General features: G+C 42.1%; 1 protein-coding gene across 1 annotated transcript in view; it reads right to left on the bottom strand.

Moving 5' to 3' along the window:
• ABHD17C (abhydrolase domain containing 17C, depalmitoylase) overlaps nt 1–14,143 on the bottom strand; it is a 28,986-nt gene extending 14,843 nt beyond the window's left edge. Inside the window, exon 1 of the mRNA XM_074156170.1 lies at nt 13,605–14,143. Within this exon, the coding sequence (XP_074012271.1) occupies nt 13,605–14,143 (539 nt within the window). The remainder of the gene's footprint in view (nt 1–13,604) is intronic.
• Nucleotides 14,144–17,693: the final 3,550 nt, after the last annotated feature.

Genomic DNA, 17,693 nt, shown 5'->3' with positions numbered 1-17,693 from the left:
ACCTATTTACTGTAGTTTTATTTACACTTCAGTCTCTAAGTAAAAGCTATTTCATCTACAGTTTTTACAAAGAACCTCACATTTTCAAAGATTAACAGCATTAAATGACTAGTTTTGCTATGATTCTTTGATACAGCTTACAAGCCATTAAATCTGAATTATGTAGCATTGATACAGTGTTTTCCTTACATCACTTACAGACATTCATGGCATATACAGAAAACAAGCTGATAGAAAAAGATTCAAGTATTTTTCCCCTAATGCTAACAAAGAAAAATTTGAACAGTCTCAACAAACAGCAGGTGCTTGTACCCGAAATCCTATTACAGCAGACAAAGTTAAAGCCATTTTCACGCTGTTCTTCAAAGACCCCTGGAAATCTGAATGCAGTCTCTCCCACAGAGCACCAAAGCCAGAGTCCAAGAGGATTACATGGGAGCTGGAACGGATAAGGCCGTGCAAGCAGACAAACTGGATACATCATTTCTTCCCATCCAGAAGCATCAGTATAGCCCTGGCAATGATTTGAAAGTCTCCAACAGAAAAGGGATGAGAGGGCAGACAGGAAAGATGGAGGACAAGGCAGGCAGAGAGGTCCTGATAGAAAAGTCATTAGCACCACTGAGCTGGTCTAATATTCCTTAAAAGGACCAACTGCAGATGAATGCATCTGTCCCCATATATGAATTTTTTATCAGCTAGCATTACATGAAGATGACTCAGCTGGCAGTAGGCTCTTTCCCTTATATACTTATATTAATACGCTCAAGCACTGTAGAAGAGCAAACAAAGTTATTAAATAAGACTGAGCTCCTCTCAGAGATATGCAATGTCTCATAAACACTGATGCACTTTATGCAGAAGCCAAGCAAAGAAGTGTCATGGCCTGCGTTATCCAGGAGACCACACATCCTGCTGGATATTCTTCTTTAATTCTCTGGAAATATGTCATGTTTCTTTATGTTACTCTAACCGTTTCCACAGATTTAAAGAAGAAAAGCAGTATTTTCTTTTAATATAAAAATCAAACCAATTGGTGATTCCTCTGCACTGACATGTCTTGTGACTCATAAATAGGAAGAAAACCTACTTGGATAAGTGACACTATAACCTCTACTTTTCCCCCACTCCCAGGTAAGTAGGAAAAACACATACTAATTTTCTAATTGCTCCAGACACTGAGCTTTATTGCAGTGTGAATACACATGCACTTAAGCATCTGCTTTCAAAGTGGCAGTAAATTCACAGCCTCACAGAGAAACACTACTCTCCTGATGAGTCTCTCCTGCCTTCTCTCAATTATCCATTTTCAGCTAGATTCGTTAAATATTCTCACAAATACCAGGAGAGATAATTGCCAAATAGAAGACAACAGTCATTTTATGAAAGCAATCTATTACCAGAAAATAATTTTCCAGCATCTTTTCAGAAACAAGAGAATGTCAGAGTTCTCTCTTTTTCTGTGCCATTTTTGTATTGGCACTCTGACTTTTAAATCAGGCTCATCAATTCCTTTCTTCCTAAGCATCCTCAGGTGCTTTCACTCCTATCGCTCAAAGATGGGCTGACTTGACTCCACCAGGATTAAAGATCTGTTGTTCCACAAAATCTATGTTATCAAGCCAATGTTAAAACCTGCACTGTTTTATACTTCATTTTCCTTTTCTGCATGTTCCATTAATGAACTTTTAGCACACTGAATGTTCAGGCCCCAGTAACAGTCAATATAAAGCTGATTAAAAAAATATACAGCAATCACCAGGATTAACAGCACCAGATGTTCTAAAACAGCAGACCACAGATAACTAGTTCAGAGCTTAAAAATCAAATTTCCTAGCCAAAGCCTTTATCATCACAAACCCAGGGGCTAAATCCCTTCTCCCTTCTTCCAGTAAATACTACTTAGAATTGTGAACAATAAAATTTAGCAGAGAGTCAAAGTTTTTCCTGCGCGCTTCTGTTCAGTTGGAGTGCTCACGAAACCTGCTTTGTGCTCTGCAAGAACTTGACAACATAACACAAAAAAGTAATCTATTACCAAAACAGATATTTCCATTTAATTATATGCAAAACATTAAGAATCAGTAAATTTTATCTATTTCAAAATAACACTAATCTAAGAAATAATTTCAAACTAACATTAATCTAAGAAACAGGAACAGTATTTCTGTGCATTTAGAAACGTACTAACTTTCTCATAACTTTCCTGGACTCACATCAGAAACTCGAGTCCTAAAACCAGGTCATATGTACCCGTTCAGCTTATCCAGCTATCTTCTTTGGCATGATCTGAGTCTTTATGGAGTAAGAGACATTTTGCCCAGCCTGTGCAAATCAAGAGGTTTTAACAATGGTCAAACAGCATGCTTGCATACTTTGTTTTCTGCCAACATACCTCATGAACAGGACCAATTGCTTTTGTAGTCTTTTTGGTGAAAGATTTCTTGCTAGTCAACATTTTCCCCTCAAAAAAGGATGCTTACCAGTTAACAGTTAGCTACTCCACAAGTAGCAGAAGTACCAAGCAGTGGATCAAGGACTACTGTTAATGCCATAACTTAAATGCATTATTTCAGCTGATACTAAAGGTAGAAACTGACCTGCAAATGTATCTTAGAAAACTTAAAAGGGAAAAGCAAAGCAGCTTCCTGGACTATGATGTTGTTCAGCACCCTATTTGCCTCTATTTGTGATGCAGTCCTTGTAAAGCAAGCAGGCTCTTTACTTGATTGCAGTATCACTAGAAAACAACTGGTTATACAGGAAAAAATGTTTGCAATTCCAGTACACGCCACACCGGCACTTAACAGCCTACCAATAAACCAGCATAGCATAAAGAAGTCTTGTGATGCTGTAGTTTCTATTTTTGAAATAACAGATAACAGTGCAGTGCTTGGAAAACTAGGTGTATTAATGTCTACATTATGGCCAAACGCCAATTTGGATAGTAACATTTTGGCTACGTAGGTTTTCTGCAGTTCACCCTTTCACAACATGCACTTTTAGTTATAAGCTACTGCTTATAACTAAACCCATTTCTCCCCCAACACCCATTTTCACATTTAGCACTGCACACAGTTACATTTTACAAATTAATCGTGTTTCCCTTTCTTCTAGTACCACAAAACTTCCAACACAGAGGCAAAATAGAAATATTTAATGAGAACTAAAAAAAAAAAAAAAAAAAATATTTAAAGAGAAAGTCTGATCAGTTCCACAACAAAGACCAGGAGGAACATAGCTAAAGTTCCTCCACTCTCCCTCAAAATCTCAGTAATAGAATTAGCTAAGTTTAAGCTAACACGGCTTGCTTTATTCCAAATTAACACTCATTTCATAAGAAAAATAGAAAATTGTTGTGAATGTCCAACCAAAGAGACTTATAATATTTGGGTTCATTTCTTCTGCTGCTGAAATGCAACAAGTTTAACTACATCCACGTAAGAAACACCCAAGATCCTCATGTTTAATGTGCCTCATTATGAGCATTATTAAAGTGGATTTCTGGATGGAAAGGGTAATTTCCTGAAATAATTGCAAGGTGCCAGATCTTATTTATATCAATAGTCTGTTCAACGCTCTATGCAGAACAGTCCACAGATCTTAGATGAGCTTGGACAGAAGGGCATCCAATTTGGAAGGGTGGTATATTTGGCACCAGCTTGCTTAGTCTCAGCAGAATAATAAAGGATGGAAAAGAATTCAATAAGCCAAGGAGACTTTAAAACCTTCTCACGCTCTACAAAACTGGGTGAACACTGAGGATTTATGACAATCTCATCTTTTACATGAAGAATTCAGACCCAAGTTATATTCAAGAACATTGTCAATTTGTTAAATCAAACACAAATTACAATCATTTCTTCTTTTAGAAGGCAGCTAGATTTGTGCCTGTATTCCTTCATAGTAGTTTCTCCATTATCACACTGATTTTTAGTACAAATTTCAAAAACAGGATAAAGAACTAATTGTACTGGTTTTATGCACAGGGGGCTTTAGAAACGAACATCACATTACATGAGTAATTAGCAAGGACTCAGGGGAGAGGGCAGAGGGTTTCTGCCCTTCTGAGAAATCGAAGTTTGGCAGCTGGCAGAGATTCAGCAAAAGTCAAAACTTTTTGGGCATACTGGTCAGGCTTCAGGTTAAAACATCACTTAATATCTTCAGCTACTGTACTGACTCATGAAAAGGTGCTTCTTGCATCAGAAAGAGATGCCTGCAACATATGCTAAGTCACAGTGTAATCATTAACCAGTCTGAGGCAAAGGTTACATGTTCATAAACCAGTACACATAAAACGAGCAGAACTGTAGCTGAAACGCTACCCCACCTTTTCCTACAACTCTGGTACTTTTACAGTTGCTTCAACTTGATAAGATGCTCATACCAAGACTGAAAGACTAACTTTTTCTGTAGTATATTAAGGCGCATTAAAAACCATGCTTTACTAGAAAAATAGACAAGCTTTTTACAGTAGGGATCAACAAAAAAAAAAAAAAGTACTATGAAGAAAATGTGTAATACAACTCAATACCAAGCTGAGGTACATTCCAGTCTTCGGGGAATGAGGAAACTGACTGGCTCTTGACCAGCTGCCTCAAGGTAAGAATTGTCCAGGGAACACCTCCAAAATAAATATTATACCAAATTAGCTACTTCAATTAAAAAAAAAAAAAAAAAAAAAGAACAAAAAAAGAACACCACACCAAAACATACACACACTTCTGTGAGAAATTAATCTATAAAGAACACACAGCATACTGGAGAAGACTTTTGTAAATTTGCCCTAGAGAACATGCTTCAGAAACAAGACCAGTTTCTTGAAAGATGCCACTTCCCCCAGGCTGCCACACAGCCAACATCCTACTTAAATAAATTCATCAGATGTTGGGGAAGGCTATACAGAGCCGGGACAAAGATCTATACAAACAAGCCAGTTGAATGCTTAAGGGGGCAAGTTAACTACTCAAAATTTCCTTTAAAGTGTAGATGGCTCCATACACCATTTTGGCTGCAAAATGCTTAAGAGAAGTCTACCCCCATATTACTGTTGGCTTTTCATTTATTTTGCATATTATTAAGGCTTGCAATCTACTGTGTGGTGTAATACTTAAAGTAACCAAGACACTTTGTCCTATCATAAATAGCCATTAAGATTGATGATATAATGATAAAATAATCTGAACCTTATCACAGTTTATCTGTACACTGGAAAAAATATATAGCTGGTTTTGCTTCTTCGCTGATACTGAACACCATCTTGCAAGTTTAATGAAAACATCCAAAGCTAAGCTAACTCAAAGTCAGCAGAGAGGAGGAATGTCCAGAAAGATCCTATAATCTGAGCAAAACCCTTTCTAAACAATGTTATTACAGGAGGAACATTTCAAACCGTATTATGTAAAGGGTGCTTTCCTGAGAAACATGTTGAAGTTGGTCTCAGAATTTCCAGACTTGTTGGATCCCATTATCCATTACTTCAGATTTGCTATCTTGCTGCACACAAAAAGAAGTGGCCATGTCATGTCACAAAGTTAAATTTAACTGGTCTAACACACTGGGATCTTAAGAAATTTGGCAGCATCCTGTTAAAAAAATAAATAAATAAATCTGACACTGCATGCCTTGAGAAGGGTTATTTGCGAGACACTGATGTATGCAGCTTGTTTCAGCAGCATGTCTTGGCTGAGAAACAAGGCTCACAAGAGTCAAAGTTCTTAAAGTAACATTTTTATATGTAAGGACGATTTTTTCATCGGGCACGGTAATGCACATTTTCCTAAAAGCAAACCCAAAACTGTCTAAACCAACAATTACTTTCAAATTAACAGTTAAAAAAAGTGCATTTTCATCTTGAAAGGTGTACCTAGAAGGAATTTCAAGAGACTGTACCAATAAATAATATTACTGCCAGGAAAGCATACATGAAGATTCTCTAAAAAATTTGCAATACAAAAAACAAAACAAAACAACCCAAACAAAACCAGAGGCAATACTTTACTTTGAGATTATCTATAATTTAAAAGTTTCCTCTGGACCTTGAGACAAGTGTACTAACTTAAAACCTCATCTTCCACATCAACATCATTCTTCATTTGTGAACCAACATGGAATCCCCCTTTTTGAAACTGAGATGTTTCAGGTGTATTTCGTGATTGTAGGGATTTTCCCAAAGACCTGCATGTGCTCATCAGGACACATGAAATGAAGAGCAGGAAGGTGGGTGGGCACTGAGCCAGATCCTACCATTTAGCACAATTTTGTGCCTTTGTATTATTTGCCTCATGGTAAGCAAATCCAACCACAACGCTTAACATCAATAGTAGCAGCTTTGTTCCATGAAGCTAACGTAGTGGTTAAAAAAAATATAGAATAAATATATGGATATAGATAATGTCAGTATAACAATTTCATTATACAACTGGCCTCTGTTTGCACCTGAGATTGTTTGCGTGTAGCACAGCTTCATGTGCAAACGTGCCACAATAACCCATTTTTCTCAAATTAGCCTTTGAAATAAAGAACGCAAAGATGTTCCTCAGTCCTTAAGCTGACACTATGCACCATTCATCCTATTCTACATTCTTAGCCTTCTATTAAAAGCACCTTTGTTCCTCTGTGTTGATACAGTTTCCTGGGTTTACAATCACACACTTCCACTGCTCACAAAACCTGACACATTAAAAAGCCACACCAACAAAACACTCTGTTTGAGAGCGGGAATGAAATTCAGCTTCATCATCAGATGTCACACTGGTCTTGCGTGCTCAGCCTAAGTTATCCGTCTGAAAACTGGAAAGCAGGACAGTCAAGATGAAGTAGCAGCAAATGGGTCACTGAAACTGCTTATGTGGTTCACAAGCACCGGTCTGACACTGAGGTCTGTAGTGATCTCAATTATCCACTATCCACCAACTCACAGATACATGAGGTTTGCCCACCTATTGTATTTTAGCCCATACAAACACAAGTTTTTACAGTCAGACAAAAAACATTCCTTAAGTATTTCTATTTCAGATCAATATAAACAGTAAATATATACTCAAGTTCACATGAAGAGACACTTAAGAGCCACCAGGGTTAAAAAATCGTAAAGATATGCCTTTCCTAGATTCAAGAAAACACAAGGACCCCCTCATCTTGCACACGGATAAGTGCCTGCAATTTCTCTCAAGTACAGTGCCTGAAATTTCTCTCAAGTACAGTGGCTACTGAAACTATCTCCTAATCAAAAGGGAAAGATTTCTGCCCTTGTTAGGGGCTAATTGGCAAAAGCAAGCCTGAATGTGCACAAGCATGTCAGTTAGGTACAACGTATTTGCAGCTTATTTTATGACTCATTTCAACTGATTCCAATGCAGCCTTATAATTGATTTGTATTTGTGAGGGAGGGCAGAAGGAAGTGTTAGTTATTCATTAAATTTATTACTGGCTTTAGGGAAAAAAAAGGCTATGCTATTTGTTCATTTCATTTCTTACTGCTACATAATTTTGAGACTGTTGTCTCTAAAGCAGACAGAGAATGCAAACTGACAAAATAATTTCTCGATATTTCACTTAAAAGTGGTTTTGGGGCAGGGTTTAAAAGTTGTAATAATCACATTGCTTTCTCTACCAAGCAAATGTCACACTACAACAAATATGAAATTCAGACATATGCTACAGAAGTTAGGCTCCAAACAGCTAATTGCTGATGCTGCCTTTGTACTAGTCTACCTCCATGCGAGGAAGCATCACAGGGCCAAAAAAAACCCCAGAAAACCAAAAAGAATCTGTTTTCTTCATTCAATATGGAACTATAAATACCCACTTACTCAAGAAGTGTCACTTTTCCCCACAAAACCAGTTGCTGGCAGATAACCCACTTCTGTAGCTTGAAATGTTCTCCACCCACACCCACAGGTACCTACAGTCCCGGAGAGCACTGCTAATCGGTTTGGGGTGGGTTTTTTTTTGCTTTCTTCTTTTTACTTATGTTCACAAGTAATGAGTTAGTGTAAACTTCACTCAGCGCTTAGAAACACTCCAAAACAGCAGAGTAACAAAGGATAAAGGTTGAATTTTGGAGGGATTTTTTTTTGTTTTTGAGGTTGCAATGGACTGGAGATTGACCCTGGCTTCAGAGTAAAACCACTGAGGTTTACACGGTCCAGCTCATGGTCCATTGTTAAGAACAAATTGAAGAAATTTAAGTGCTACTGACAACACAAACAGGTCAAACAGCCACCCTGTAACAACCGTTGGCTGAGTCTCAAAAGGTGACACCCAGAGTAGGAAAGGAAAAACCTTGCCTTTTTCTTTCTTGTACACTTCATGCAATTCAGCAGCGCTGAAAGCAGACAGAAACCTTTAGTTACTTCAGCTTGTAGGATTTAACAACACGGTCCTCTAGAAACCTTTGTGTTCAGTGCTCCAACAATGTTGAGAACCAGGTCCTACAACCTTTGTACAGCAGGGTAAAGCAACATCTCCAGTTCGGGCAGCTGAATTTCAGGACTACCGACATCCAGGGTAACAAGTACTGTTAGCCAAAGGCTCTTTGACAGCTTATTTTTCTTCCCAAATAACACCAGTTGCAAAACATTCTTGAGAGAGAAATTTTTTTTTTTTTTAAACAAGCTTTGATCTGGCATTTCTGACAGAAATAGGGAATATTTAACAAAACTACTTTTACTTCAGTGACTATACTATGAAATAGGACACCAAAGCTCAGTAAACACTTTGAATAACTTTGAACATCAGAGCACCTGTTTTAAACAGTTGTTGGTATTTGTCCCTGGGACGCTCATCATCTGAATTAATCTCTTCTGATCACACAGACGACAACAACAGGAGACTATTCTCTATGTTGCTATTTTTGAGCAAAGGCAGGTTTGTAGGCAGGTTTTTTTGAAGTACTGACCACGGCAGGCAGAAAAAAGTTCAGTTTTAGAGAATAGTCTCATTAAACAATCATTTGCAGATATCGTATCAACAGTATTAAAAGTTCCCACTGGGAGTGGGAAATACTCTATCGAAGTCAATGAGAGAAACATCTCCGAGGTGATGCCCCACGCACAAGGGGAACGCTATTACTGCAGGACTATTTGCAGTGCCTCTGCCAAGCACTGCCTTTGGCCAGGTCAGGAACTTAGCTGGTAACTTGTTATCAAAACCTCTGCAGAGTGAATCTAAAGAACTCAGGTCAGAAAATACACTACTAGTGAAAGAAGATTCTGCTGCAAAGGAATTTAACTGTTTTGATAAATCAAGGTAAAAATCTGAAGCTATTATTCACCTAAAAAGACGTAGCCACTTCAGAAAATCAGAATAGAGACAAACTAAACCCACATAACCTCAGCAGATTAGTTACCACTCTGGTCTAATCCAATGAGGTCTGTTTCCTAATTTTACTCAAATGAAAACTGTAACACTTTTCCACCAGCTCCTGCAAAGGAAATAGCAATAACAGAAGACTTATAATCAGCACCACAAATAATACAATTTCCATATAATAAAAGGTCTTGGGTTTTTTTTTAACATTAAATATGAGGAAAAACGTTTAAGATATTATTTAAACATTCTAAACTATCTGCTATCCATTCATCAAAAGCCCTTTCATTTTACCATACCGTTTCACAAGTCAACTCTTCCTTCCCATCATTGACCATGAAGCTTAATGAAAGATGGAAGTGAACCCATGTTCTCCTATGGACTGAAAGACAAACTCAAATGCCCATGTTTTGAGAAGGAAGGATTTAAACATTACAATAACATCTGTTATTCCTCAAAAGCTTAAATAGGAACAGAAGACACTAGTTTAAATTGTACACCATGAAAAAACATCATGCTATTATTTTGTTAAATGCAACAAGGACAGCTCTTCTAAGTTATTTATTAAGTACATTTTCTTCACCTCCTTTCAATACCCAACAGACAGACTAGTAGTTCTGCTCTTTGATACTTTACTACAGAAGCAGAGAGAGGGGGAAAGCAGTGCCTTCTTTCATTTGCCCGGGAATTTAAAACATTTCACAAATCCTCTCCAAATTTTTAGAGAACATATAAATTGATTTTAATATAAATAGCATGCAACAACAAAGCAGTCATGGTTTTGTGCTTAAGCAATGTACCCAAACCCTAAGCGTGTATCCTGTTTTTAAGTATTGTACATTGTCTTAATGTAAAAGTGTTAGAAAGTTCAACCTCTCCATATGGAATTCAGGAAAGGGGGGAGGAGGACGACAGTCAAGTCATTCTGTGCAGATGTTGTACTAAGTCAATCAGATATCAGGATCAGAGTTAATCACATCTCAATAAAAACCAGCAACTTAAAACCATATGGACTATGCAAGACGACAGAGTCCAACAGAGCTTCTCTTCAATCTGGTTTTGGAACAAACAGAATGGAAACAGACCAACCTGCCTAAAATAAAACACTCAATAAGTGTCATCTGAAGCATTGAAACAGAAGATTATTTTTGAGAAACATTTAGATACCAGATGGAAATTTGTTAATCAAGTGGAAATAAATATATATATATAAACCCAAATTAATTACTGAGTAATACTTGATATTGGAGCTAGAGTAACCAACGCTACAGTTAGATCTCTGAAAGAACATCTATAAAAACTCATCTTAAGGGAATAAAATATCATCATCTTTACCTGGGCTGAAAGACAGTTAGCATTCAAACTTACTAATTATTAAAATAATTGTTTAAGAGTGTATTTTATTCATGAGGAGAGATATTAATTATGGAAAATAAGTTACTCTTTACAAAGACTAAAAGAATGGAGAATAGTTGACACTGATTCTCCAAAGACAGGGCTGATAATTGAAACCAAACAAAACCCCCTTGATTTCATCTTTCATCTACTGTTTATGAGATAGTTTTATAATCCTTTGTTATGTAAGGTTTGACACCTAAATGTGTATGTGATAGCAAGATCCTCATTTCAGTACCTTGAAAAACCACAGTCAAAATCTGCAGCCAAGTTTGCAACCAGTCAGCTCACTATCATTTCTAAAATTTGGCAGCAATCTGTTTTGTCCAAGTGTAGGATTAATTCCCACCTTACTCTGGGCAACTTTCAAAATACAGTGATAAATTACCATTTGCTAAGTATCATTGGTACTTCACAGCCACAATTTTAAAAAAGAAAAAAGAAAATCTTTGACTTCCAACATTTTAATGATTCCTTTCTGCTGCCAGGTGGAACGCCTGGTGGATTCAGAAGAGCATCATCTTCCCATAGAACTTAACACAGATGACTAAATGCTTTCAATGGCATAGTGAACCTCTCCTATTTTAAGGCTTCCCTTTTAACTTTGCATTACAGTTCACTACCATAAGACTATAGGCCAAGTGCTAGGAATTTGCATTACAAATGAAAGCATACACAAACTCTTGGAAACTACCAATGAACTACTGCAGCAGAAATGGAGTAATATAACATTTTACCTCTGGAGGCAGACTTGTATTTTTAAAGCAGAATATTCCACTTAATTGTGAGCCACTTGGACTTATTAAAAGGGGCTAAGAAATTATCAATCTCGTAAAATTCACACTACTGCTTAGAGAATTCATCAGCGCAAAGACTACTGTTTTGGCTCATACCTCTTATGAGGACAGTCATTGGTTAACAGACAGAATCGACTAATTTTTGTTTTAAGCTTACATTTTGCAGTAACCGATTTCTTTACTGGGCACCTAGAATATTGTAATATTCCCTTTCGTCCGAAAAATCTAACTAGTGACAACACAACTACTCTAACAGCATCCTCAAGGTAGCACTAAGAGGTGAGGTTTACAAAAATGACAAAGGAAGAATTGCCAAATTTCAACCCCTCAATTTAAGGGGGGAAGTAGAACCTAGATCCTGTATAAACCACAGAAAGGACTCTAATATACACTACAAATTTCCTCCAGTTGCAATTTAATAGCAGGAGCTCAATCTTCTCAGAGCAAGCTAGGCACATGTTGGCATCACTGGGTCAGGTTTCTCAAAAGACTTAAGAGAAGGAACCCCTTGCTTCTGGATCTTCATAGGCATTTAGTACATATTTAAGATCTATCAAGATAGGAGCACTTCCACACAGATGTGAAACCACTTTTTCAGAGCTCTATAAGGCTTTCACGAAAAGGTATCATCAACTAAACATGAAGTGAAACTGAGAGTTAACACAGCAACTGAAGGTCAAACATTAACTATGTTTGGCTTAGACAGAGAACTCTTCTTCCCTTAAACCTTATTTACATCATCCACATGCATATTAGTGGCATTTGGTAATTTAATCTGCATATAGCATATACAAATTATTTCTTTACATAAAACCATATTATCAACATTCAAGAAAAAATATGGGGGGTGGGGTTGGTTTTCAGTTTTGTTTTTTTTTTTTGAGAATCCTGGAAGATGAACCCTGGTTCTGGCTTGCTCACCAACCAGACAGAACACATGCTATGAAAGAGTAACTTCCCCCTACACCTTTCTCCCCCATGCTCTTAAGTTGACTTGGGCAGACCAATGTCAAAAGCCGTTTGGACTCAACGACCGACCAATCCCTGGATCCTTGAAAAGCCAATTATCTAAATTAGTAACAACTCCTGTCACTATTTTTGAAGCTGGCACGTATCCCCCAAAATAGACATTAAATACCCATTTCACGTAAGCCAAGTTCATCTACACAACCCCAGAGCCAAGAACAGAAAATGTTCATCGTTCTTTTCTCTTGCCCTACTGCAACACTAAGCTTTTTAAAGCTCTCTCTTTCAGGATATGTTCTGCAAGGTCCTACTTCAAGAACTACTTACGCAACAGCAAAAGGAGCTCATTGTTTCTGTGGACAGAAGAAGCAACAGAGGCCCAGGGGTGGCAATCAGTTGTAGCAGGGAGCCAGAGGCAGCAGTGCAGGATTCTGAAATCCTCTGCTCAGGATTTCCTAGAAACCAAGGGCTCCCTGTTCCTAATGGCCATCCCACCTTGGCAGAGCCTTCTCATTGCTGCTCCATCCCTTTGGATGCCACCTACTTCAGCATGTCCTTCTGGCAGAATCCCCAGCTCTACTTCTACCTGTCAACACTTTTTCCTTCCACCCTGCTACCCTACCCAATTTGATAACAGTCGTTGGGCTGCCAAAAGAGAAAGCTGTCTACGTCGCACGAGCTCATGTGAAACCCCAGATGCATCGCAGGCCATCAGTGGTTTCTCAGGAAGCACTAGCCTAGGCTGCCACCAAATTCATTCAAAGTTTTGGCTCAACTAGATTACCTCTAAGCATGGACTGCGGTAGGCAAGTCTTGAACAAAAGGGGAATTTTTCCATCCGGTAAGCTCAAACTGCAACCAGCGCAACACGTCCTGCTCAAGATGGAGATCTGTAATGGTACAGCTGACTAGACTAATTTACAGCCCTAAATCTAGAAAAAGCCCAAGGATGAAGGCCATCCAGCAACTTGCATTGTAGCTGTTGATGGAACATTTGGTGAGGTCATCAAAATAACTGAAAGCACTTACAAACCCTTCCCCTCCACCTCTCAGCAGGTTAGTTGTGCAGACACTGGACTTATGAGGATTAAACGGAGATACAGAAATACCTTGTCCCCAATATCCATTTACCTTGTCCTGAGGGCCTGCCAGGCTGCATCAATGTCTGCGTACAGGTTTTTCTCAGAGGGCTTGCCGGTGCTCACCCCGTAGCCAGAGTAGTCATAAGAGAAGACGTTGCAGTTGATGCGGGAGCCAAGGCCAATATAGAAGCTGCACATCTGGCCCAGGTCCACAGCATTACCATGCGAGAAGAGCAGTGTGTACCGGCCAGTGGGGGCACAACGTACAAACATGCAGCCCAGCCTGTTATCCCGAGCCGTGCGGGAGAAGAACACTTCCACGGCATCCAGTTCCCGCTGGGAATACTGCCAGTCCGCCCGCTCGCTCAAGTGCAGGCTGCAGGTGCCCGATCCCGTGGGGGTCCCTGCCCCGGCGGCCGCCCCAGCCTCCTGCTGCTGCTGCTGCTCGGGCTGCAGCACGGTGTAGGTGGGCTCCGGGGGCAAGAAGGCCAGCTTGGCAGCGATGCGGCTGGGGCAAGGCGGGCAGCAGAACAGCCAGCAGAGCTCGCCCAGAGAGAAACCGTTCATTCTGGGGCCTTGTTCTGGCATCAGAGACGCCGGAGAAAAACTAACCTATGCTGGAAAGGAGTCAAACCACGCCGACCCAGAGCCCTCCTCCAGCGCAGACCTGCGCACCTTCCTGCAAGGCCACCAGCTGCCCTCCCGGAAAGCAAACAACCACAGCCTTGGAGGAACTGCAGTTCAGCAAGAGCTGTGCAGCTCTTCAAAGCCTGAAGATCTGCTTGTACAGAAAAAAAAAAAAAAAAAAAAAAGGAAAGAAAACCCCCCAAAAAACCCTCCCAACAACAAAAAGACCAACCCCACAAAAATATAAATGAAGTACAACCAGCCCTTAAAAAAATCCCACAACTAATGCGACTGTAAGCTCGACCCTCCAACGCACCACCCCAGATTCCCCCAAAGAAAACAAATCACACGTACACGTGTGCATTTACAAAAGGAATCCCCAGACCCTAGAGATCGACGCGGCGCTCCAGACCTGGCAGCGGACGCCCCCCGCCCCGCGGACGCCCCCCTCAGCAGGGCTCATGCAGCCGCAGCAGGCCAGGGCCCTTCCCTCCCTCCCTCCCCTCACAGCACCACCCGCGGCCCCCCGGCGCCTGCCCGCCTCCACCCCGCTACCGGCCCCGCGGCCCCCGCAAGGCAGCAAGGGACTCCCCCCGCCTCAGCGCTACCGGCCCAGGCAGCGTCCGAGCGGCGGCGGGAGGAGAAGGAGGACGAAGGGGAAGGCAAGGTCGCGGCTCAGCCGCGCGTCGCGGCTGACAGGGCCACGCCGGCTGCGGCGCGCAGGCAGGAGCGGGCAGCGGCCATGTCCCGGCGCTCTCCCCTCTTCGCAGCCGCACCGCTTCCGGGTTACGGGCGCGGAGCGGGGCCGCCCGCCGCAGGTGCCGTACCCGGCCCTACCCGCAACGCTGCGGCTCGCGGCCGCCCCCTAGGCCCCGCGCCGGGGCAACGGGCAGGTGCGCAGGGAGGGGAGGGGCCAGAGCCCGTAAGACCAAAGCGAGAAACGACCGCCCGCGCGGGGAGCGCGCCGCCTGGCCCTTTAAGGCAGAGCCCCCCTCGCCTTCCCCGTCACGTGCCGCAGGAGCGCTCGCGCCCCCTCCCCCCCGCCCACCTTCCGCGCATGCGCGGCGGGGCCGGGGGCAGCGGCTGAGGGGCGGGCGGGGGCCATCTCGCGCCGCCCGTGGGGGGGCGGCGGCCTCTTGCGGGTCGCTATTCTCCTCAGGGTTGCTCTGCCTTCCTCGGGGCGGCCCCTCTGACCTCCCGCAGCTCTTCGGGATTCCTTGGCGTCGCTCCCGAGCCTCCCCGCTCGAGTCACCGTGAGGGAAAGGGCCTTTTGCTGTTCATCGCTGAAAGCGTGGAATGGCGGGCCCGAGGCGCCGGTCAGGGGCGGCTGGCCTGGTCAGGCCAGGCTGGCAGGCGGCCCCCCGGGCAGTACCCGGTGGCGTTGAGTTTCCCTCCCAGAGAATTACCCATGTAATCCTGTAGAAATGCAAATAGAGCTGCTCCTCTGGCGGGAGCATCCGGATCTTAGCTCTCCTGGCGTCAATCGTGCTGTCCAGCCGAGACCTGAAAGCCGTAGAAACCTCAGGATCTTTGATTTGGCTGAAACTGGTCAGGGATTTCAAAAGACACCACAGAAAACTCCCAGACACAGTGCAATGGCAGAGGCCTCATTTCTTTAGAAAATCGGGCTAATAACCTATATCCCAAATAATTCATTGAATAAATTAGCAAATCATTTATGGCCTACAGCAGAACCCATGAATCGGTGGTTGTGGTACTGTCTCTAACACACTCATCAACCCAGAGAGTAAAATACAAGACGGTGGGCAAAAGACAACTGGACATATTTATGTGTAACATACTGCTACTAACACAGGTTATAACTATATGGAATCACAGAATGGAAGGGACCTCTGGAGATCATCTCGTCCAACCCCCTGCCAAAGCAGGGTCACCCAGAGCAGGCTGGACAAGAACATCCAGGCGCATTTTGAATATCTCCGGAAAAGGAGACTCCATACCCTCTCTGGCCAGCCTTTGCCTGGGTTCTGCCACCCTCCCAGGAAAAAAGTTTTTTCTTCGTGTTGAGGTGGAATTTCCTGTGTTCCAGTTTGTGCCTGTTGCCCCTTGTCCTGTCGCTGGGCACCACTGAAGAGTCTGGCCCCATCCTCTCAACACCCGCCCTTTAGATATTGATAAGTATTGATGGGATCCCCTCTCACTCTTCTCTTCTCCAGGCTAAACAGACCCAGACATGCCACGCACATCCACCCCCTTATGGTGCTCTCTTGTTGTGTCTCCCTGACCAGCCTTGCTACCTACGAGGAACAAAGTTTCAAAAACTCAAGAAGAACATTGTTCTGAGGTCATTTCATTAGTGGACAGCCTGAGACAAACTTCTCTTTCAGTGCTAGCATTTGCCAGCACTAAGAAAGTTAGTTCAAAACCTGTATACAAAAGAGTCAGTCATGTGTGATATTCCTTTGTCTTTGGAATGTCAAATGTAGAACCACCCCCCATCCACATCAGTCTTTCATTTAGTTTTGCTAACAATGGGAATTTTAGAAATCCTAAATTCAGCCAGCAGTAATTGAGTCTACGCTGACTGTTGAGAGAGAAAATGAAGGCTGTGCATCTCCAAGCAGCTTGAAAGTGCGGCCTCTGGCATGGATTTTTCCTACAAAGACAGAGAATACCCAGTTTATTATGTGTCCCAGCTGGGAGGGTGATAGGGCCCAGGGATCGAGTGGGGTAATGAAGCATGTCCCACCTACTTTCCTTCAGGTGGCAGAGACAGGTTCCTTCAGGTGGCGGAGACAGCCAACACAGCCCATGTACAGACAGTTCGGACATCTGATGAAATGGCAAAAGAGACTCCTACTGCATAGAATGTGATAGAAAAATCTGGGTAAAGAAAATACAGAATAGATAAATGAGGAGCCCTGAGAAATTCTTTGGGGATCATGAATGGCTTCAGGCTCCACCTACACTGTTACAAGAGGCACTATTGATATTCTGTGGGAAGACTGATACAACCCTGAGAAAACCCTGGATATACCCTGAGAAGTGATTTCGTTGATGAGATCTGAGAAAAGCCTGGTCCAGTGCTGCCGCTATGCGTCCCTCTCCCTGCACACACACTGACACCAAGATAAGAGCTGGAATTCGGGCATGCCCCACCAACTGAAAGTAACATTTCTCAGAGCCCTCTCAAAGGCAGCATGACTCGCCTGGAGCCAGTCAGCAGAGGCTGTTATATCATGAGTAGATTGCTACTCCAAAGAATAGACAATTAAAAGGACAATATTTCCCATGCTCCACCCTGGTCCTTCCTTAGGTCATGTTTGTAGTAGTGAGATTAAAGTGTCCTCTTTGAATCCAAGGGGAAGTGTCGTGAAATTTGCTCCTTGAGTGAACTGGCCCGTGCAAACCTTATTGGTTAGAGTTTCTTCATCGTTCTAATCATACGCTCTCTGTAGTTTACCTTAATCTCAGTCCATCTCTTGTACAATGAAATAGTTCCTGCACAGTGGGTGCCTCCTCAAGAAAGGTAACATTTGCCAAAGTCTTG

This window comes from Numenius arquata, chromosome 11 (genome assembly GCF_964106895.1).
Source record: "Numenius arquata chromosome 11, bNumArq3.hap1.1, whole genome shotgun sequence".
NCBI classification, from domain to species: Eukaryota; Metazoa; Chordata; class Aves; order Charadriiformes; family Scolopacidae; genus Numenius; species Numenius arquata.
Note: the sequence above shows the minus strand (reverse complement) of the source record. Positions and strands in the feature narration are given on the sequence as shown.